This window comes from Lepidochelys olivacea (genome assembly GCF_965140295.1).
Source record: "Lepidochelys olivacea isolate rLepOli2 genome assembly, chromosome: 16".
In the NCBI taxonomy this organism is placed as follows: domain Eukaryota; kingdom Metazoa; phylum Chordata; order Testudines; family Cheloniidae; genus Lepidochelys; species Lepidochelys olivacea.
The window spans coordinates 16,873,389-16,895,580 of NC_140426.1; the positions used below are offsets into that span (position 1 = coordinate 16,873,389).

The 22,192-nt window shown below is 50.0% G+C and overlaps 1 protein-coding gene across 2 annotated transcripts in view; it reads left to right on the forward strand.

Annotated features, from left to right (window-relative positions):
• The window catches only part of ASS1 (argininosuccinate synthase 1), a 77,824-nt gene that overhangs the window by 50,432 nt on the left and 5,200 nt on the right, over nucleotides 1-22,192 (forward strand). For both annotated transcript variants that reach the window (XM_084650234.1, XM_084650235.1), the window contains exons 13-14: nucleotides 8,623-8,754; nucleotides 19,472-19,628. In XM_084650234.1, the coding sequence (XP_084506360.1) occupies nucleotides 8,623-8,754; nucleotides 19,472-19,628 (289 nt within the window). The remainder of the gene's footprint in view (nucleotides 1-8,622; nucleotides 8,755-19,471; nucleotides 19,629-22,192) is intronic.

Below are 22,192 nucleotides of genomic sequence, written 5' to 3' on the forward strand. Positions count from 1 at the left end.
GAGGAATTCTCTTGGGGTAGGTCTACATGCATAAACGGTGCTGTTTTAACTACATACCAGTGTGGAGAAAGTAGTGGAACTAGAGCAAGGCAAAAAATTTTGGATGAATACTTTATTTGCTGGAAAATGCATTTTCGGGTCAGCCTGAAAGATTCATGAACTTGGGCTGAATTTGGCAAATGGTCTTGGCCCAAAACTTTTGTTGTCCTTTTTTAAGTCTGGAAATGTAACAAGGTTTTTTTGTGTTTTTTTGTTTTTAGGGGTAAAATTCAGGGGAAAAAGTTGTTTTGGTTTGAATGAAACTAGGGCTGTCAAGCAATTAAAAAAATGAATTGTGGTTAATCGCGCGATTAAAAAAATGAATCGTGATTAATTGTGAGATTAAACTATAATAGAATACCATTTATTTAAATATTTTTGGATGTTTTCTACATTTTCAAATATATTGATTTCAATTAGAACACAGAATACAAAGTGTACAGTGCTCATTTTTATATTTATTTTTTATTACAACCTAAAACAAGTACTGTTGTGCAGTCGCTTTATCATGAAAGTTGAATTTACAAATGTAGAATTATGTACAAAAAATAACTGCATTCAAAAACAAAACAACGTAAAACTTTAGAACCTACAAGTCCACTCAGTCCTACTTCAGCCAATCGCTCAGACAAACAAGTTTGGTTACAATTTGCAGGAGATAATGCTGCCCACATCTTGTTTACGTCACTTGAAAGTGAGAACAGGTTTTTGCATGGCAATGTTGTAGCCGGCATCGCAAGATATTTACGTGCCAGATGCGTTAAAGATTCACATGTCCCTTCATGCTTCAACCACCATTCCAGAAGACATGCCTCCGTGCTGATGACGGGTTCTGCTCAATAACGATCCAAAGCAGAGCGGACCGACGCATGATCATTTTAATCATCTGAGTCAGATGCCACCAGCAGAAGGTTGATTTTCTTTTTCTGGTGGTTCTGGTTCTGTAGTTTCCGCATCGGAGTGTTGCACTTTTAAGACATCTCAAAGCATTCTTCACACCTCGTCCCTCTCAGATTTTGGAAGGCACTTCAGATTCTTAAACCCTGGGTTGAGTGCTGTATCTATCCTTAGAAATCTCACCTTGGTACCTTCTTTGCGTTTTGTCAAATCTGCAGTGAAAGTGTTCTTAAAATGAACATATGCTGGGTCATCATCCGAGGCTGCTAGAACAGGAAATATAGGACAGAATGTGGGTAAAACAGAACAGAGGACGTACAATTCTCCCCCAAGGAGTTCAGTCACAAATTTAATTAACGCATTATTTTTTTAATGCGCATCATCAGCATGGAAGCATGTCCTCTGGAATGGTGGCTTAAGCATGAAGGGGCGTATGAATGTTTAGCATATCTGGCACATAAATACCTTGCAACGCCGGCTACAAAAATCCCATGTGAACGCCTGTTCTCACTTTCAGGTGACATTGTGAATAAGAAGCAATCAGCAGTATCTCCCGTAAATGCAAACAAACTTGTTTATCTGAGCGATTGGCTGAACAAGAAGTAGGACTGAGTGGACTTGTAAGCTCTAAAATTGTACATTGTTTTGTTCCTGAGTGAAATTGTGTAGCAAAAAAAAATCTGCATTTGTAAGTTGCACTTTTACGATAAAGAGATTGCTCTACAGTACTTTTTTGAGTTAATCACATGAGTTAATTGTGATTAATCGACAGCCCTAAATGAAACATTTTGATTTTTTTTCTCCAAATATTCATTCAGCTCCCAGTACGACCCATCCCTTTTGGATGCAGTTTTATTGGTATAGCTATTCCCAGAAGGGCTGGGGAATAAGTGATATTATTAAGTAACACTATGGATTGTACTGTGTATCTCTTTTTTAGTAGACAATCACACCACTAACTGAAACAGTTGAATGACTACAAAAATGGTGTGTAGACCAGGCATCGGAGATCTTGGGACGCAGCCTCTGGGCCTCATCTCAGGAATACTCCTCTAGGACAATGGCTGGGAGAGAATTAGTGAAGCGGGTTGAAATTTTGATGGGGAAAAAACCAGGAAAAGTGTTTGATGAATTCCCCCTCTCCCATTCATGTGACAAACTCTCCAGAGCTGGTTGGGAATTTTGAAATGTCAATTTCAAGTTTTGATGGTGGGGGGGAATTTGAATTGCCATTTTCCCCTGTTCTTTTCCATGCTGCTTTTATTACTCATTAGAAAACAGTTCGTTGTTAGTTGGTTATTGTAGCACTTGTGACGGGGTAGGTGCTTTCCAAGCTTCCAAGGAGGAATGGTCCCAGTTCCCAAGAGCTCCTGGCCTAAGGACAGACTGACACAGGGGTTAGGGAAGGGACAACAAACGGGATTCGTTTTATACAAGTCAGCACAGAAGAAGTGGGATGAGTTTTGGAGGAAGTAGGTGCCCGTGAGCCTAGGCCAGAGTGGTGCCTATTCTATAACTAAGCTTAGGGCCCCTCAAGCCACACAGATCTCTGATATGATCAGGAGGATGCAGAACAAGCTTTACCAAGCTGGTTCTTTGACAGCTCCTTGATTAAACTTTTCTGGGCTTCTGTGCAGAGAAGTCGTGGTCCAGGCTTTGTGACACAGACCCTCCAAGAGTGCCAGATTGTGATACCAGGGCCCCTAGATCTGTACCGTTAATGAGGGCCCGGGGCACAGAAGGCTGTGGGTGACTGAAAGAGAGTTTCTCTTTAGACTCCAGTGTCTAGGTGATTGATAATGGTGGGGGAAGGAACCAGAGAGAAGGGAACAAGCATCTGAGCCACTCTGAAAAAGTATTTTAATCAGAGACCGGGGAACGCAACTTGTGCCCTAGCGAGAGCAATGCTGGCAGCTTCCTATCTGCTCCGGGGGTGAAATCCTGGCTCCACGGAGCCCATGGCAAAACTCCCATTGGTTTCAGTGGGGCTAGGCTTTCACCTCAGGGCTGCACTTTGCTTTCTGCGGGAAGCGACTGCCCTCCTCTTTTAATATGTAGGGGCAATTCTACTGGGGGGAGGGATAGCTATCTATTGTGGGGAGGGATAGCTCAGTGGTTTGAGCATTGGCCTGCTAAACCCAGGGTTGTGAGTTAAATCCTTGAGGGGGCCATTTAGGGATCTGGGGTAAAATTGGGGATTGGTCCTGCTTTGAGCAGGGGGTTGGGCTAGATGACCTCCTGAGGTCCCTTCCAACCCTGATATTCTATGAACTGGCCCATGGGAGCTACAAGTCCCAATAGTCATTTCTCCTTCCTGATCCAAGTGGAGTAGGGCTAGCTCGCTACTGGTTTAGACCTCGGTTCAGCAAAGAGGGATGTGGCTGGACCCCATAACTTCACTGGGGCTCCACATGGGCATGTGGATCCAGGGCCTTGCTGCGGGGACTGGGGCAAGTCGAGCTCAGATGGAGAACTGTGTTGTGTGCCATAGTCTCCACGGCTGTATTAAAGACGAGGCCAGCAAGGGCTGCATTGTGGAATTCATCCCACAGACCGGTTGCAGGCCAGTGCCTTAACCAGAAGACTTGCTGCCTTCCCCCATCGGCGCTGCATAGTCACCCCTTACATTAAGGGGAGATGGAATGGGGGGACATGGCCGTGGGAATTCTAATGTCTACCCATGACGAGCAAAGCGGGGGGAGGTGGGAAGGGAAAAATTCAATTGTATTGATTTTTACAAAGCTTCTCACTGAAATTCATTAAGGACTACCAGGGCAAGCAGGGAAGCTTGGTACCAGCCTTGTAAGCCCTGTTATCCAGGTTTGGTTGTCTGTGTTTTCGTGGGAGGCCAGTGGCTAATTCAGAGTGCTCTGGGCACCCACACTTGCAGCCCAGCTCCCGCCTGCCGGTGACAATGGGGCTGAGCCAGCTAAGTGCCGCCACGGCTTGAGAGGGCAGGCTGCAAATGGGAGTCGTTTTCCTGCCTCATGCGGCTTTTCATGGCCTCATTATCAAATTATCTTTTTAACTCTGAAGGGGGGCTAATTAGGGAAGTAAATGAAATCGTTGGGGAGGAAGCGGGAAGGGAGGGGACAGTTGGGCTTCTGGCCTGCCAAAAGAGCCGGGTGCTTCATTTCCTCCTTGCCTGGATACAGGCCTGTCCAAGCACCTAGGTCCGTACGCAGGGAAGCTAGCCCTTCCCACCATTTGCACCCCGAGCCGCCCCTGCAGTCCAAGCTATTGTGAATCCATCGACCTATGCTGGGAATTGTCCCTCCAGCCGCAGTGTAGCTGTACCTGGAGGCGTCTTCGTCTACCGGGGCAGCCTGGCATTGCCGGAGTCTGCTACCAGCACAACAGGGTCCTTTGCCCCTGGCTGATGATGGCACTTTGGGAATAGAGCCAGGCATGGACTGTCCCCCACCCCGGAGCGTGATGCCCAAGAAATCTGAGGGGGTTGCACAGTCAGGGATGAACTTAGTTGCTCGGCCCCTTGGGAAGTGCTTGGCCAGCAGGATCCTAGAGTGTAGCCGTTCAGTCCTCTCCCTTGACATTCCCCGCCCCCCCCCCCCGCCACCAACTGTGGTATCCTCCTTGCTATGAGCTAGGCGCCGGGCCCTGCTGTGCCAGGCACTGTACAGACTCTTAGTAAATGGCATTCCCTGCCTTAAAGCGCTTACTGTCAAACCTCCGGGGCCCTCCAGGTCTGCCGTCCGGGTGAGCTTGTGCATCACGCAGGGGGATGGGGTGGGGGTGTTCTCACTTTCAATCCTGTGTTCCCCTCATTTTCCCTTTTCGACCCTGTTTGGCAGGAGCCGGCGTGGAATGTCCGCATATTGATCCCTGTTGAAACTGACAGATCACAGTCAATATGGCTAAACAGTTCAGTTCACGGAAAACTGGCAGTAGAGGTTACAAATCAGAAAATTTTAAGCAGTAGCTGTCTCCATTCCTCTCCCCTTCTTCCCGTCCACTTTCCCTCCCCCCGCATCCCCTTTCTCAGCAGTAATTATGGTGTGATTGAAGCGCCGCCAGGCTGCAGCGCTGATACCTCTGACTTTTCCCTGTAAACACGGGGAGATGGAAATAGACACTTGGAGACGCTGTAAGTGTCACTTTGAAGGTGTCTCTTGTCTCCTCCATTGCAATGCTGGGAGCTCGGCTGTCACTTCTCTCCCCTCCTGCGCAGTGGTTCATACGCCGACTGTCAAAGGCGCCCGGAACCGCAGTCTTTTAGCATCAGGTTTCTGTCACAAATCAAATCAAAATAATAAAGAAACAGACAGACAGCGTTCGTCTGCTCTGCGTCCCCTGCCGCGAGCAGAGAGGAAATGTGGGTGGGGGAGGGAAAGAGGCACAAAAAACAAGCTTTTGATCAGTCCAAATTAACTTTAACACCTTCTAAGGGAAGGTGCAGGAATATTGATTGCGTTATTGGCGTTACGTGCTGCTTTTCAGTTGCTTTGCTGCCGCAGTCTCTCTGAAGCCCAATATGTCCCCCTCTCCGGAGGGTCTAATATATCAGTAAGTGCCCGCAGGGAATTATTTTATTATGTGCCTTACGCCAACTCCTTGCCAGGGGATGTTGTGAAGGCCAAGTCTATAACAGGGTTCAAAGACGAACTGGATAAATTCATGGAGGATAGGTCCGTCCATGGCTATTAGCCAGGATGGGCAGGGATGGTGTCCCTAGCCTCTGTCTGCCAGAAGCTGGGAATGGGCTACAGGGGATGGATCACTTGATGATGACCTGCTCTGTTCATTCCCTGTGGGGCACCTGGCATTGGCCACTGTTGGAAGACAGGACATTGGGCTAGATGGACCTTTGGTCTGACCCAGTCAGTCCGTTCTTATTGTTCTAGGTACTGTACGCTTGTCTAGTGAGCAGTTCAGTTCAGAGGCAGTCTTGTCATCGTCTAAATAGGCAAGACAGACTAAACCTGGGAGGAGAGGAGTAGTACGGGCGGAGAAACTGAGTCAGTGAGAGTTCCACTTGACTTGCCTGAAGGCAGCTACCTATTCCCCCTGGTTGGGTCACCTGCAGAGAGGTGTAGCTGAATGACACCTCCTCTTGCCATTGATCATGACTCCGGCTCCAGTCTGGTCCCGTTGATAGAAGTATGTTTTAGCTGTGGCTTTTCGGTGGTCAGTGGGATTTCTTCCTCTCTTTTTCCCTTTAATAGGCAGGGCTGGATAATTCAATGCCTGGTTGCTCTGTGAGCAAGAGTAAGGGCAATCCCCGCTCAGGTGTCAAGGCCTTACCTGATGGTAATGCCCACACCCTGACTGGGCTGGCAGCAGGGCGCTTGAGCCTGGGACCTTTGGCTCTTAATGCATGAGCTACTACTGTCTGAGCTAAAAGACCAAGGCTTACCCAAGGCTGTAGCAGACTCCTCAACTGCGAGTTGCCCTGGTCACCTGGGCCCTACCAAGTAGGCAGAGTGTACGTGATCTCCACAGGGGTCAGGAAGCAAACACCTCTCCTCCCCTCTCCCATCAGTCAGGCACATGATGGAGGTGGTTGCTCCTAACTCTGAAGCCTTGAGTATTATCTGCTGCTGGAAGCCCAATATTATTATTATTAATTATGTGTTACTGGAGCACCTAGGAGCACTCCTGGACCAGGGCCCCATTGTGCTGGGCACTGTGCAAAAATCAGAACAAGAAGACAGTCCCTGATGGGATGTTCTGGACCAGTGATCCGGTCTGGCATGATAAATCTGTTGTGTCTAAAATTGTTCCTTGACCCCTTAGCCCTCGTGCGTGTACTGAGCCGCAAACATTCTCAGGTACCCGAACTTGGACAAAGGCATTTTCCTTCTTTGGTTCATTTCATGTTTCTGTGCCCTTTTTGCAGGGAGTTAGAGTCTCCCATTATTTTGTGCTGAATTTTCCAGTTAGATGAATACTTTGCCACATTTTTCTTTACTGGAACTGGAAGCAGCCCTGTGTGGTATTGGATTGACCTGCAAAGCTGTTAAAGCCTGCAGCGTGCCCACTTGATTTTAAATACTTCTCTAGTTCGCAGCATTAGTCAGAGGCACTCCTTGAGATGTATTGTACATTCGAGTATATTTTGGAGCCACAACGGTTTGACACTGTTACTGCTCTTTTTTCTCTTAAGGCATCTATTTTTGTAGTGTGATACAACAAAACACAATGTGTGAGCTCCACCTGCTGGTTGTGCAGCAGTATTTTAGCTGGGTTGCCAGGACCAAAACTGTTAAACAATGTGTGTGCAAGGCAGCTGTTTTCACCTGTGTATTAGAAATATGGGGACGGAGAGGAGAGAGGGCAGGTGGTATTCTTTGTGAGTATGTGTACAGTCCTGGGATATGGGGGGGGGTGTATATGTGTTTTGAGGGTATGCATACTGTATGTATGTGTTCTGTAGCTAAGCCTACTGTGTGTGCATTCTGGGTGTTCATTGGGCACGCAGTTTGTGTGTGTGTGTGTGTGTGCACTTCATGAACATGCGTGCTGCGTGTGGCCTGCTGATTGTGTGTGCGTGCATGCATATACTTCCCAACGGTCCTGGGTTTTGTGGGGCTCTCCTGCTTTGACACTCCGAGCCCCTGTCCTGCAAAAGGGGCATTTTGACCTGGGCCCACTGTTGGAGCAGGCCCTGAAATGGAATGGTGGTGTGACCTGGTGCACGGGGTCACAGCACCACTGAGAACTTGGCTCATCCTCCCCCACACCCCGTCTCTGTCTACGGAGGGGTGGATGGGCCAAATCTGAGTGGCGCTGCGGCCCCATGTCGCATCGCCCCATCCCACTTGAGCCACCTGAAACATTAAGAGGCACGTGTGTGTGTGTGTGTCACTTGACCATGCAGGCGTGTGTACCTGTGGAATATGTCTGGGTGCCTACCTGCTGTGTCTGGCACATGGCGATGGATGCATGCCTCATCTGCAGGCATGGTGTATGCATGATGTGGAGGTGAAGGAGGGTAGTGGTATGGTTCAAAACTAACCAAAAATAAATCTATGTAAACCAAGCCGAGAGAGGCTGGAACAAAGGAAGCTGGCTTTTCTGCCTCTGCCCCCAGAGAAGCCCAACCGGCTCGGCCCCACAGCGCTCAGTCATCAAAATAATTAAACTTCTCTTGTGGTGGCTGTTTTCCGAAGCTCTGCCGCGATTCAGAATTGGGGTGGGGAGGGGAAGAGGAGGGAGAGGAGCGGGGGAGTCGACAGCCCCAAATGAGGTTGCACTCCAGTACCCCAGGTAGCCTCATTTCTTCACAGCTGACGTGTGGTTCTCATTGTGTTGTTGTTTTTTTTTTGCCACTGGAGGGGAGCAGAGGGTATTTCAGGCCCCCGTCTCCCCGTGCCTGTGCCCCGCGTCGCTCATTTAATTACAGGTTTTCAGCCGCAGACCGGTGGGCATGCATCGGCAGGGGGATCGGCTCCTAAACCCTGTCATTTCGCCTCGTCAGAGTGCCTCTTCAAAGAGGGGAATCTAGACATTTTCTCCACAAGGCGCGGAGTGGACTGTCTCGGCCCCAGCATGAATATAATGACAGATGCATTTTACACCAAGCTGGGACTGAATGGGCTCAAGCACGGCTCCTTCTGTCAGCCAAGTCATTATTTTTTGTCATTTGCTGACAGTTTTGGTCTCATTCGTTTCTCTCTCTCTCTCTCTCTCTCTTTTTTTTTTCCCCCTGCCTGGAAAAATGGCTAGGTATCTACGAGACCCCAGCAGGGACCATCCTGTACCATGCTCATTTAGATATTGAGGCCTTCACCATGGACCGGGAGGTGCGGAAAATCAAGCAGGGGCTCGCCTTGAAATTCTCAGAATTGGTGTACAATGGTATGTACCACCCCCTCCCCCCCGACCTACCTCCCACAAAACCATAGAGACTGTCCCCTCCTCCCTCTCCGCCCCACACAGGGTGCCTTTTTAGACATTGTGCAGCCGAGCTATCCAGAGTAGCCCTTGTAATAGTCCCTCTTAAATTGGTCCCTCCAGCCAATTGATCACTTCAGTTGCTCCTCTCTGAACTTCCTCCAATTGGCCGATATCATTGCGGTAACATGGCACCCTGAGAGGAATGTTCTCCAGCCGCAGTTGCACCCAGAGTCAGCTGAGGATGTGCCTTGGCTTGATGCCTCTGCCTGTGTGGCAGTTTTCAGATTGGGAGTTTTTGGTCCAGCCTGTTATAAGGCCAGGAGACCAGGCTCAATCCTCAGATCCACTGGTGTGAATCTGGAGTGACTCCATTGAACTCTAGGGTGGTTGATATGGTGGGAATGGTTTTGTATTCTTATGACCACAGCATCTGCCACCCACGAATACCACCAGGATAGCACGGAGTAATGCATGCATATTAAGGAAAACTGCAGATCTGAACACCCCCAAATTTTAGGGAAGCTCGAACCCAGCACTGAATCTTGCAGCTCAGGTCATCTCTAGTTCTTCTGGCTTCTCAGTGACCACAAGGGTGATGCTCTAGATTAATCACGGCTGCAGGAAGCCAGCAAGTGACTGAGTGTTTAAAAGGGTTGGTTAATTTCATGACCATTTGATCCCATACTAGCTAGGATAATAAGGGGAATCAGATCTAATACCCCGGGGTGTACACTGATCTCACTGCAGGCGTCATGAAGAGCTTCACCAGTTGCCCTCTTCCTCACCATGTTCATCACTGTGCAATTGACCGGGTGCATTATGGGAGTTTTGTGCCTTCCTCTAAAGCATCGGGTGTTGACCACTGCTGGAGGCAGGATCCAGGCCTTGTGGGACCAATGAGCTGATCCAGCAAACCCTCCATGGTTAAGTGTGATGTGCTTGTGTGAAGATGTTCCCACAGTTTGTGGTTCATGTTTTGGAGGGGTGTCTGCTGGAATTGGGCCCAGTGCAAAAGCAGCTCCAGTCCCAAACAACCCCCAAACTCTAGGGTGTTCGCATTCCAGAACTGAATTTTGCAGCGTTTCTGCACGAGCAGATTTTAAAAATGAAAATGTGCATCTCAAAACCTTCTTCCAACCCTTCAGCATTTTGCTTGTGCTTCTTCCTGATTGCAGGAATGTGCTATGCAGCGTGTAGCCCACAATGGGGCACTGTGCATTTTTACGTGATTTAGGATTTGGTTTGGTAGAAGCAACCCAGCAAAGCAGGAGACAAAGTTTCTGGCTTTTAGGCAGCTCTGAACAGCTGCTTGTTGGGGAGAGGGGGATTTCAAAATCTGAGATAACTCAGCCGATCGGTCATGCAGCCAGTCGTGCTGCTCACTGCGGTTTATGACTGTGGTGCTGTTGATCAGAACACTGAAAGGGGCAGCAGGAGTGGGGGGAATAGGACATGAAGCCCCTCAATTCTAGCTCACTGGTTCAGCTCCAGCCCAGGTTGGTAATGACCGAAGCTTGATACCATCTGATGTCTGCTCTGCACCCTACATGAAATGAGCTTGATGGGTCTCAGTTCAGTTCCTAGCAGACTCACACACACCACCAGAGTGGGCCCCAAGTGGAACAGACATCAGATGGTAGCAAGCTTCAGTCATTACCAACCTGGACTGGAGTTGATGAGGCCAATGGCCCATTCAGTCATACTCTTGGAGCATGCCTCTCATACAGTGGAGATGATCACTTTAGAGGAGACTGGAATGGCCAAGGGGGCGTTGCCACTGATGCTCTGCTTATTCTGTGAATAAACTCAGAGCCAGTTGCTAGGACTAAATTAAGGAGCCCAAGTTTTGATTTTTAAATCTTGTGAAACTGGAATGCATTACCTAGGGAGGTGGTGGAATCCCCTTCCTTAGAAGTTTTTAAGGTCAGGCTTGACAAAGCCCTGGCTGGGATGATTTAGTTGGGATTGGTACTGCTCTGGGCAGGGGGTTGGACTAGATGGCCTCCAGAGGTCCCTTCCAACTCTGTTATTCTATGGTTCTATGATTCTATGATGTTGATTTGGGTTTTTTCCCCACGCTTGAAAAATCCACATTTGGCTACAGTAAGCTGGCAGCTGGGACATGTACCCTTTTGCAAAGCCCCAGCTGGGGGACTATATGTTGCACACCTGTGGATATATTGTATTAATTTAAAAAAAAAGACAGTTGCCTGGAGGCTTGCTGTTCATGATCCACTGTGCTTCATTTTGTACTTTCCTGGCACATCCAACCTCCAGCTAAGGATTCAGGTAGCAAAGCCCACCTGGCAGTTCCTTTGCTAAGTAGTACTATACCTAGCATAACCACTAGAGGGCACAGTCAAAACACCATGCACAGACCACTACTTTTACAGTAGCAATGAGCTTGGCCCATCTTGTTATGTAGCGCTCAAGAATAGTGCGTTAGTGGGACTGTGAAAGACCCTGCAGCAGCCCTGGGCCATTTTTTGTTTCTAAGCCCGTCCTCAGAGGGGGACTTTGACTCTCTCTTTCCCAGGTGGTCAGCCCCAACATTCAAACCAGGAGTCAGGCCCCCAAAAATCATTGGATATTTTTTTATATATATAATACACATTGGGTGCTTTTTATTTTTCGTCTAGTTTCTGAGCCTTTAGGTCACGTTCCAAACTTTTCTCTATAATCGTGAGATTCCCATGAGATAAGATGTCTCCAGGAGCTGGGACTTTAAGAAAGCAAGACTGGGCAAGGCTGGTTTCCCTCTGTCCACTGTCCACAGAGAGATGCCCAAGCCTGCCTTGTGTTCCTGTGTTCTTGTCCCCTTCCTATGACCTCCCTCCTCCTCCTTGAGATATCCAGTCTGTTTCCTCATCTCCAGAAATGCATACAATCACGGGGTGAAATTCACCCCTGGGCAGAGGCCTGCAGGCTGCTTAACCCCTATTTTGAAGGCTTTAGTGGTTCATCGGCCTCATGCTGCTGGCCCTCTGTGGTGTGAATTTCACCCACAGCAAAGATGTTTTACATGGGGAGGAGGGAACTAAACAGACAGTAGAGAGTAACAACTACTCTGCGTTGGCATGAGAGGGTGCAGTGTGTCACTGGATCTCCCTGTACCCTTCAGAAGAAAAGAAACTCTTGAAATCTTCCCCACTGCCATTCTTTCAATTTTCTTTCTGCTGCAGCATCTGTCCCTGGTTATTTTGATTTCACTTTCCTTATGTTTGAAAAAAGAAAAGGGCGAGAGATTTGTTTATTTCTAACAACCCTAATTATTTGGAAGTCATGGGATTAAAAAGCTGTTTGGAGAATTCTGGGGTGGTGGTTCCCCCCCCCACCCCGTAAGTGGAAGGGGCTTTTGTGTAGCTCATCTGACATGCTGTCAGGCCAGAAAATAAAATGCTATGGTTCTTGTCAGTGTAGAACCTGTTGGCTTTTCTGCAGAAATGAACTTTCCTTACTGTGCATCCAACAGCCAGGCTTTCTCCAACCCAGCTGTTAGAAAAGAAAATTGAAACGAATAATTACCTTTTTAGCTAGTAACCTTTCCATAACGGTTGAGATATTCACCAAGCTGCTTTATCCAGAGGCAGCAACCTGCTCCGGCATGGAGAGATTTTGACATGAACACTGGTGGGTTTATTAGTTACCTTTCCATATGTGCTAGCATCAACCAGGCAAGGGTCTAGTCATGGTTTTCCTTACCACAGATGGGGAGGGATCTGACCCTCCGCTGGTGTCAATCAGTAAGGGTCCATTGATCCTACCCCAATTTACACCAGCTGAGGATCTGTTCAGACTCTTTTTTCCGAGAACCATGCTAGCTAAATGTGCTAGAAACCAACAGTGGTATTTTAGATTTATGCTAGCAGAGGGGCCAGAGCAACAATGTTGAAGGCATGATTGTGGAAAGTCTGAATGGTGTGAATAAAGTTATAGCGAATCCTTCGTGGCATGGAAGGAACAAATCGGGGAAGATTTTCGGTTGGTGGCGCTCCGGGGCAGAGTTAAGGTTATTTGCAAGTTGCATTTTGATGGTGGTTGCACGTGTGTAAAACGTAGAGCTGGCTGGAAAAAGTCCCAAAACCTTTTTTCTTCGGCATTTGCCAATGAATTGAAATTGAAACGTTTGAAAACAGATCCGTTTCGATGACATTCCAATGGAGCCTGCCTCCCTGTCAGCTTACCCACCCAGTTTCCTGGCAGCCGGGGCTTCCTTGGCCTGCAGTTCTGGGGCAGCCTGCCAGGTAGACAGCCCTGAACTGGGGCTCCATTCCATTTCATGGGCAACTTTGAAATCTGAGGGGTTTTGTTCTGAGTTGTAACAAACCCAAATTCTGAAATATGGAATCCCTCTGTGAAATGAAACGGCCTTTCTCTGCCCAGGTGTGGCCGTGTGGCTTGGCTAAAGGCTGTCTGTTGTTGGGGAATGGTTGTTGCATTGGGTGCTCAGAATTAGCTGTCTTCCTAGATTTTGGTTTTGTTTTATTTTTAATAGTTGTATGGCTGCTTATGGACATCCTTAACTGATAATCAGCACAGAGGTTTGTGTACGAATGATGAGAATGCTTCTGGAGTGCTCTAAGCACTTTACAGGGGTACAGACCTGTGTGAACCATATTGGACCAGTGGCAAAACTGAGCCACAGAGAAGTTAAAGGTCAGATTTTCAAAAGGGGCTTCTAACTCTGGGTTCCTAAGTCTAAACCCCACAGCCTGGTTTAAGGCGCTGAGCCCCCTGGCCTGGATTTCACTGGGAGTTGTGGGGGCTCAGCATGTCTGAAAATCCGCTCTAAAGTTGGGCACTTAAAAACTGGAGCATTCAGAATGATTGGCACTGCTGAAAATGTTAACCCGTGCGACTTAGTCTTGCTCAGGGTCTCCCAGTGGTGGTCAGGAATAAATCCCAGTTTTCCTGACAGCTACCTCTGTACTCTAGCCCCTAGACCATGCTGCTGAAACAGGGGTGAGCCACAAAGTTTGGATCCAGATTCGATCTTCCTCAAAATTTGGGGGGGGGTTTCTCCCCGAGGTTTTGTTACAGCCTTTTCTCTGGTCCCCCAAGCACTTCACAACATCCCTGGTGGAGCACTGTGATATGTGTATACACAGGCTCCCCCGGGGGATGTGCACCACCGCATTATAGCACCGATCTCTTGCAGAGTAGGGATAGAATCCCTTGTCCACTGGATCAGGGCGAGTTTGCTAGAAACCCTTTTAAAGGCCGCTGCTACTCGCCATAGTGTGGACAGGGCTTTTAGAGCAGTAGTTCTCAACCAGGAGTCCAGGACGCCCTAGGGGGCCTCGAGAAGGTTTCAGGGGGGCCTCCAAGCAGGGCCAGCATTAGACTCTCTGGGGCCCAGGGCAGAAAGCCGAAGCCCCACCGCATGGGGCTGAAGCCAGGGGTCCAGAGCCCTGCCACCTGGGGCTGACACTGAAGGCTGAGCAATGTAGCTTTGTGGAGGGCCCCCGTGGCGTGGGGCCCCAGGCAACTGCCCTACTTTGCTACCCCCTAATGCCGGCCCTGGCTTTTATATGCAGAAAACCAGCTCTTGTGGCACAGGTGGGCTGTGGAGTGTTTATAACATGCTGCGGGGGCCTCCGAAAGGAAAAAAGTTGAGAACCCCCACCTTAGAGACCATTTTTGGTCTGCGTTAAATCAGGCCTATGTGAACTCAGACCAGCCAGGACCCAATCGGGGAGGCTAAGCCTAGACTAGCAGAGCATGAATACGATAAATAATTCAGCCTGGAATAAAGGGCATGAAAGCAGCATTACCGTGTTGCACATCTGAGGTTCCCACCCAGCTGAGGGAGGGTGCTGGAGGCCTGGCTTTCATGCTCTCCCGTCTTTCTTTAACACCTAATTATTGTAACTAGGCTCTGAATTTAAGAGAATTAGTGTTTATCTCTTCCCCCTCCCCCCCCCCCGCCCCGATTGATTCCATTGTGGGAAGGTGACTTTGCAACAGACTTCACCAGCTTTCAGCTCCCCGCTCCCTGCCAGGTACGGCCAGGTGTTTAAATGCCATTGTCTCCCACAGACCTTGTTTGCGCCATCAGATTGAAATGATTAGAGCTGGAGTGCAGTTACAAAGTGAGAAGGCTATTAAGACGGATCACTTCCACTGGGGAATTTGTTTGCAGTAGGGGGCGTGGGGGGGGGGAGGGAGGTGGGGGAGTACCTTACACCTGGAGATGTCAGATTCAGTATTTAAGTAGCTGGTTATTATTTTAATGTGTCTTGGATTTAATGTTTTTCTCCATTGCCATGGAAGAACATTTCCTTACATTTCCTGTCCTTACATTTCAGGAGCTTTAACTGTATTTGTCAAAAGAAAAAGATTATTTTCTTGCAGCCGCACTTCCAGCCTTATTGTGCTGCTTGGTATCCGTGCAGTGGCCCCTTTCAGCTGGTTAATGGCTCACAGCAACACTGCTGAACCATCTAAGACAAGAAATGACGAAGAACCCTGCACCTCATTGAAACTGCAAGGGGAACTTAGGAAGGCAGAATGTAACTATCCAAGTTGGAAAGACTTTGCTCAAGCATCAAGATTTATACTCTCTCTTAGGAAGGGTGTATGGCATCATTACCAACAAGACATGGTCAGAACCTTGCTTTCACAGCTCATCCAAAGATGGTATCTTCAGAAGCCCAGTAGTGTGGGTATTGGTTCCGGACTGACCCAGAGAGAAGAGAGCCACCTATCAAATTACCAGTACCAACTCCTACAACACTTGGGATGTCTCCATTTCATCCAAGTACTCAGCCCTGCTTAGCTTGTGAGATCTGACAGAGTCTTACCCCAGAGGGGTGGCTGCAGGTCTGTCCATGATTGGTAGGGGATAAACAGACCAAAATACTGTCGCACAAGGAAACTGGGTGGAGGAACAAAGCTGTTCCTGGAATGCTCATCACTGGGCTGCCGCAAGGGGTGCTGGTGCAGTACGGACGGTCATTCAGTTAGCAAGCCGTGAGACCAAGCTATATCACTGGGCCAGGGCAGCGCTGCAAATCCAGCAAAATTTGGGATTCCTGCTCCTTGAGACTAAGCATGTCAGACAGCAGGCAGGAGAAGGGGGAATAGCCATATCGGAGCATGCATGTCCCCACTTCAGGATCACTAAAGGAGAATTATTAACATCAGCCTGTCCCAGAGACACGCGCTCCACCCTTGTGATAACTGGCCAATAACAGATCAAGAGGAATATCTCCATCTCCCAGCCCTTCCTGAAATCCATATCTCAGTAGAAATCTGAAAAATACTGCCAGGAGACAAACATCTGAGCGGTGTCCGTGGAGTCTCGGTGCAGGTGGGGTGGACGGTACCCTGACTCATGGAGTTTACAGAGTGGCCACTGCTCTGGCTGTATTGATCCAACCTAATTCTGAGGCCAAGAAGGAGGGGGAGAAATACTTTTTTGTTTCCTGAATGGCTTCCACCCTGAGTCCCCAAAGACCAGCTGGGAAAAGAAAGCTGAGAGGGCACCTGTGTGGTAGCACAGAGAAAGATTAAAGAGATAAAACTTCTGGATCACTGAAGATGCTTAAATAGAACCTTTCTTTCTCCCACTATCTCTCTCCCCATCTCCCTGTCTTTATTCTAGGTCTCAGGGGGCTTAATGGGCTAATTAGCTCACTTAGTGACAGGACAGCGCACAGGAATGGCAGGCAGGCAGGCAGGACCTGAGGCTCTCGCCATCGGTAGGAGAGAGGAGAGCAGAGAGGCACACAGGTACCAGGCTCTGAGTTGTGGGCACCATCTCCATTTGGGGAGCCCCCGTGCTCACTTGCCAGCCAGCCACAGAGCAGCCCAGCACCTGGGAGAGGAGACAGAGCAGGAGCACGTGTTCATTCTCCATTGAGAGTTGGCCTGTGGAGTAGCCGCTGGACAAGAGTGCTCTCTTCTCTGCAGTATTTGGATTCCATCCAGACCTCACGATGCCATGCCAAGCCATGCAGCACCCAATGCTGCTGGGTCACACTGTGCCATGCGAAGCTGCCCCATGCCAACCCCCACAATGCCATGCTGTACCAAACCCCGCCATGCTAAGCCACATGGCACTAACCCTCCCCATATCATACTGTGCCACTCGCCGCTCCCAAGCCAGGCCGACTACAACCCGTCCTTACCATGCGTTTCTGTTCTGTGCCATGTCCGGTAAAGCATGCTACAGCGTCTCATTCCCAGGTCACCTTATTGCACGGTGCCCTTCAGAATGCCCCTGGCAAGCGGTGGAGCAGGGCATGAGGAGACTCCTAGTGGTGGTTTCTTCCTGCTGCTGTCTCCTCTTCCTGAACTGGCCACATGTTCACAAAGGCCACTCTACTGGTTGCCAGGTTGTGATCACGAGCCAGCCAAAAATCAAGGCTTGGTTCAGACCTAGGCTTAAAGTCTTGCAGTTTGCTGGATGCTGCCCTGAGCTGCAGCCTTGGAGATGAGACTGAAAGAGGGAAAACCGTTTTCTTTACCAAGCTGAGAAGTGATGGACTCATCCAAAGCTTCACCCCGCATACCAGGGTTCAGTACTGGAAGCTCCTGTAACCAGTTGCCTGGCATCCCAGCCCTGTATCTAATCCCTGACAGAAAATCTTCTAGTGAGGAGCTGGAAATGTTTCATTTCAGTTCTCTGTGAATTGGAGTCAAGGCCCAAGGATGTGGTGACTGACCTTCCCTCCAGTCAAGTAGGCTTTGATGAGATATTCTTCTGAGCTCCTACGTGGCCCTGTGTGCTATGTACCCTCTTCTTTGCCCCCAAAAGCCTGCATACTTTCACAGCCTCTGGGAGCAAAAGCCTGGGTCAAGCAATCAAACCCAGGACTCCTGCATGAAAATAGAGCTGACTGATGATACCGCCCTAGGAGCTGGTGGCCATCATGACTGGTAGTAAAGAGACCTGCCTAGACTTTCATCTCCAGGTTGCGTGTTCAAATCCGGCCCAAGTCAGTTGCGGCCAAAAGCATTCCCGTTTGACAGCTGGCTGGTGGCTCCTGGGAAATGAGTTTGGTGGGTCTGAGCCCAGTTTATAGCAGAGTCATGTCCAAAGCCGACAGGGCAGCCCCAAGAGAGGCCAAGAACTGAATGGCCCCAGAGACTGGATCTCCTCCTTAGTCCTGGAGACATCCCTCTGGCTCAGGATTGAGGGAGGCTGACCAGACAGGACGGGGGAGTTCACACTACGGCAGATAAGATAGAGAACAGGGGGGCGCCTGAGTTTTCAGCCGCGCAATGTGAACAGTGTGGAGAGAGAGAACACAACACCCCGGCCTAGCCCATTTCAATTCATTCCTGGAAATCTGCTAAGAGGAGAGAATAAAACTCCCCTGGCAGCTTTCAAGGGAGTGCAGAGAATGATGCGAGTCCCCTGGAGAGGGGCTAGAGCGCCTTTGACCATCAAGTCTCAGACAGATGTTCCTGTAGCATCGCTCCACGGACAGCAGAGGAAAGCAGAGATGCCTGCGCCCTGCGAGTGACGGGCAGCTGTTACTCTAGAAAGGGCCGGGGGAGCTGAGCCTACCTGAGAGCGGGCACCGGACATATGGACCCTGATCCTCCTGCCTGATAAAGCCCCTGAGGTCAGGCCCTGCCTGTGTTATCTTACTGGAGATGTCTGGTCTGCCGGGATCCCTGCTGGGATGGGAGCTGTCCAGGCTTGGTGGGGCAGGCTTTGAAGTCACCTCTCCACCTGTCCATTGTCGAGGGGTATCTGTTCCAGAGCAAAAAGGTTGTTCTACGTGGGGGTGATCAGCCATCCGTGGCGGGGGATGAGGGGAGGGTAGAGTTACCACTGGAAATGGCTGTGGGCTCCTGTCTATGCACAGAGACGTATCGTGCCCCTTCTCGGATTAACCCTTTGAAGCATTGCTCCCCTTTCCACCATCCCCCATGCCCCCCCAACCCCCCACAGCCCTCCCAAATCACCCACCCCTCCCTTCTCTCCCCACTCCAAGGAACTCGCCTGGCTTCCCACAACCCTCCCCGTTTCGATTCCCTTCCCAACCTGTCCTATCTGCTGGTTCCCAGTAAACCTAGCTGACACGTTATAGTGGTTCCTCCCTGTCTGGGGGGAATGGTGTGCCTGGTGGCTGCAAGGGACCTGTGATGCTATGGGTTGGTCACGGGAAAGCATTTACCATCTGCTGCAAGAAGAGTGTCTGTCTGTCTGTCTGTCTGTCTGTCTCTCGCCAGGTAACCCTCCCCCGTTGCTCCTTTATGGGTGCATTTAATAAGGATACTTTACCCTGCCAGGCACCTTCCAGACAAGGACCCTGATGCATTTTAGAGGCGTTAATAAGGAATCTTCATAGCCCCCTTTATGGCGTAGATTTTATGAGTCTCATTGTGCAGAGGGGGGAAACTGAGGCACAGAGCGGTGAAGCGACGTGCTCCTGGACTCAGTGAGTCAGTGGCACCCCCTAAAGTAGAACCCAGGAGTCCCAGCTCCCAATCCCCTGTTCCAGCTACTAGACTGCGTTTCCTCCACAGAAGGAGTGACTAGCATAGAGTTCTCCTTCTCGGATTTACAGTGTCGGAGCCCCATAGGCTGGTGTCCAGAGAGTTTTGGCATTGCCACTCAAACTAGCTCTCTGCATTTTTCTTCTGAGACACTGAGGAAGGAAGGTGAGTGCTGGCCGCAGCACTGACTGGCCCCGGTTCTCCATTCTCCCTCTTTCCACAGGTTTCTGGTACAGCCCGGAGTGCGACTACGTCCGCCATTGCATCAGCAAATCCCAGGAGATGGTGGAAGGGAAGGTGTGTGTGTCTGCCTTCAAGGGCCAGGTCTACATCCTGGGCAGAGAGTCCCCACGGTCCCTGTACAATGAGGAGCTTGTGAGGTAAGCGGCCAGCTGGTGAACCTCGCCCGCAGTGCACGTATCAGAAGAAGCTGGGGCTCCGGGGGATGCCAAGGTGTAGGGGGGTCTCTCCTCCGTCCTTTCCTGTCCTGCTGGCTCTTGGCAGGCCTGGATGTTAGTGATGGTGGAGCTGGGTCCCAGCTACAGACTTGAGACCCAGATTCTGAGCTCCCCAGGGTGTAGGGATAGTGGGTCCTGGTGTTGTAGCGGTCCCGTCTCTGAGATAACAGCAACCAGTGGGGCTGTGGGCGCCGGGCAGGGGATGGGGAAACGCACACTAGCTGCAGCCACACAGGATTGGTGATGGGGCTCCTGTCTTCATGCCCTGCTCTAGCTGATGTCCAGGCTTGCTGTTTGGATGGGTGGGGGTGACAATCTGTGCCTGGAGCCTCCCAGTGCAGTCTTGGTGCCCCCAGGACACCGTGGTACCCAAAGCAGGCTCATACCCCCATAGGCAATTCCCTCCGTTACCCAGAGCTGTTCAGCACCTGATGCCTCGGCCATTGAGGTGTCCTTTCCAGGATGCCGCCTGGATCTGCAGGCTGGCACCATGCCCCCCGGGTGGCTGCTCCCTCACTAATGACTGAGCCAGTGTGTTCCTGTAGACACTGTGCTGAGCTCTCCAATGGACCATGCACCCACTCAGCTTCAATGGGTCACAGGTGGGCAGGGGGTAATATTAATGCCTGTCTCTGAGGAGACACAGGGCGGGGCCTGGGCAATATTGATGCCAGGCTCTGAGGAGAAACAGGGCGGGGCACGGGCAATATTGATGCCAGTCTCTCCGGGGACGCAGGGCCCCACGGGCGATGTTGATGCCAGTCTCTGAGGGGGCACACAGGGGTAGGATGGGGTGTTCTTGACAGTTGGATACTGTGGCAACGGGAATGTTAGAAACCAGTGGGAGATGGGGAGCTCTTAGCTTTGGTAACAGACCTGCCTGAGTCAGGTGCCTGCATTACAAATCCCTCTAGTCAGCCAGCCTGGCATAGCCCCATGGAGTGCCGGGGGCCAGGAGCGAAGCTGGAGGGGCCTTTCCTTTGTGTCCCCCATTTCCCCAGCCCCATTCACTGTTCCCGGGAGGGCGACACTCATTGCATGGCCTTGTTGGCCATGCCATGAGCAAACAAAAGCACTGCACCAAGGCCTGCAGCTCCCTGAGAGCTCTGCTGGGAAGCTCTTGCCCAATTCCTGCCACCCACGGCTGCCTCGAGGATAGCTGGGGATCCAGGCTATGTGGCAGAGGGAGGGGGGACGGGATTGGGGATTTAAAACAAGGCATTTGGGTGGCATATATGGGGTCCCAGGGCCCCCTAGGATGCCATCCGAGTTGGTACTAACATATGCAGCTGCGAGAGGCCCGGCTTTAACTCCCCAGCCATCGTTTCCTCTGCGCCGAGTATAAAATTAAAGCACGAGTTTTGTTTTGAAGTCAATTTTTTTTTTACACTTTTCCTTTGCTTTATGTTGTCATCTCTCTCTCCCTTCTGCCCCCCCCAGCTCCTTTCAATCTCTCTAAACATTTTATAAGCCATAAATACACCCGCATCAGTTTAGAACAGTCAGAGTAAATGTCAAATTATCTTCTCTCTTTCTCTTCTCTGGCATTTTTCCTTCCCTCCCCCTCGAAATCAACAGCTCCTAATAATCCATCCCAACCCTTCATTATGCCTTGTGTTCTCAGTTGTAGAGATTAAATGAATAAAGTATATTTAAAAAAAAAAAGAGGGAAGAGAAAAATAGCGGCTGGAGAGGGGTGGGGCTGAGAGAAAGAGAGAGGGAGAGAAAAGCAGGGGCACTTATTCTCACTGCGTCGTCAAGCGTTTTCCTTTTCTTTTTGATTTCTACATGGCTGGTTTGAAAGCCTTTGAGTGACGGCGTCACAGGAACCCGAGAGAAAGCTGTGAGAGGTAGAACCGCGTGGAAATGCCTCTGCACAGTAGGTAGAAAGTAACGTAATTATAGAGCAGGTCAGAACCACTCGAATGAGCAAAAATAAAAGCACAGAGGTTTTTCTGTAGCCCGTCAGGGGAGGTAAAATCATTGTAAACTCTTTTTTTCTTTAAGGTTTGCAGTTTCTGGAAAATGAGCCGGGTTTTTTGGAGGGGGTGGCAGGAAACAGGAAGCTAGCGGGGTTGGGATTTGTTTTCTTCTTTTCTGCTGTGATTGGAGGTGGTTGGGGGATTTTTAAATTTAATATTGTGGCATAAAGGGGCCAGGCTAAAAAAAATGGGCCAGATCCTGAGCTGGGGTAAGTCAGCGGTGGCCCCATGGGAGCCGATGGGCCAGATCCCCAGCTGGTTTACGTGGGCATTGATTCATTGCCTTCATTCGGAGCTTCACCCCTTTGCACCAGGCGAGGGTATGGCTGTGTGTCTCCTGGGCCCAGTTTTCAGCCCCAGCTCGGCCAGTCCTTGTGCTGAAATCAACAGGCATTATGGCCGAGTTAGGGCACGAGGGTCAGGTCCCTGTGCTAGGTTGGCACTCGTGAGTTCTGGCGGATACGCAGTTGCACCAGCACCGATGCCGCTGTGCCAGGGAGCGCA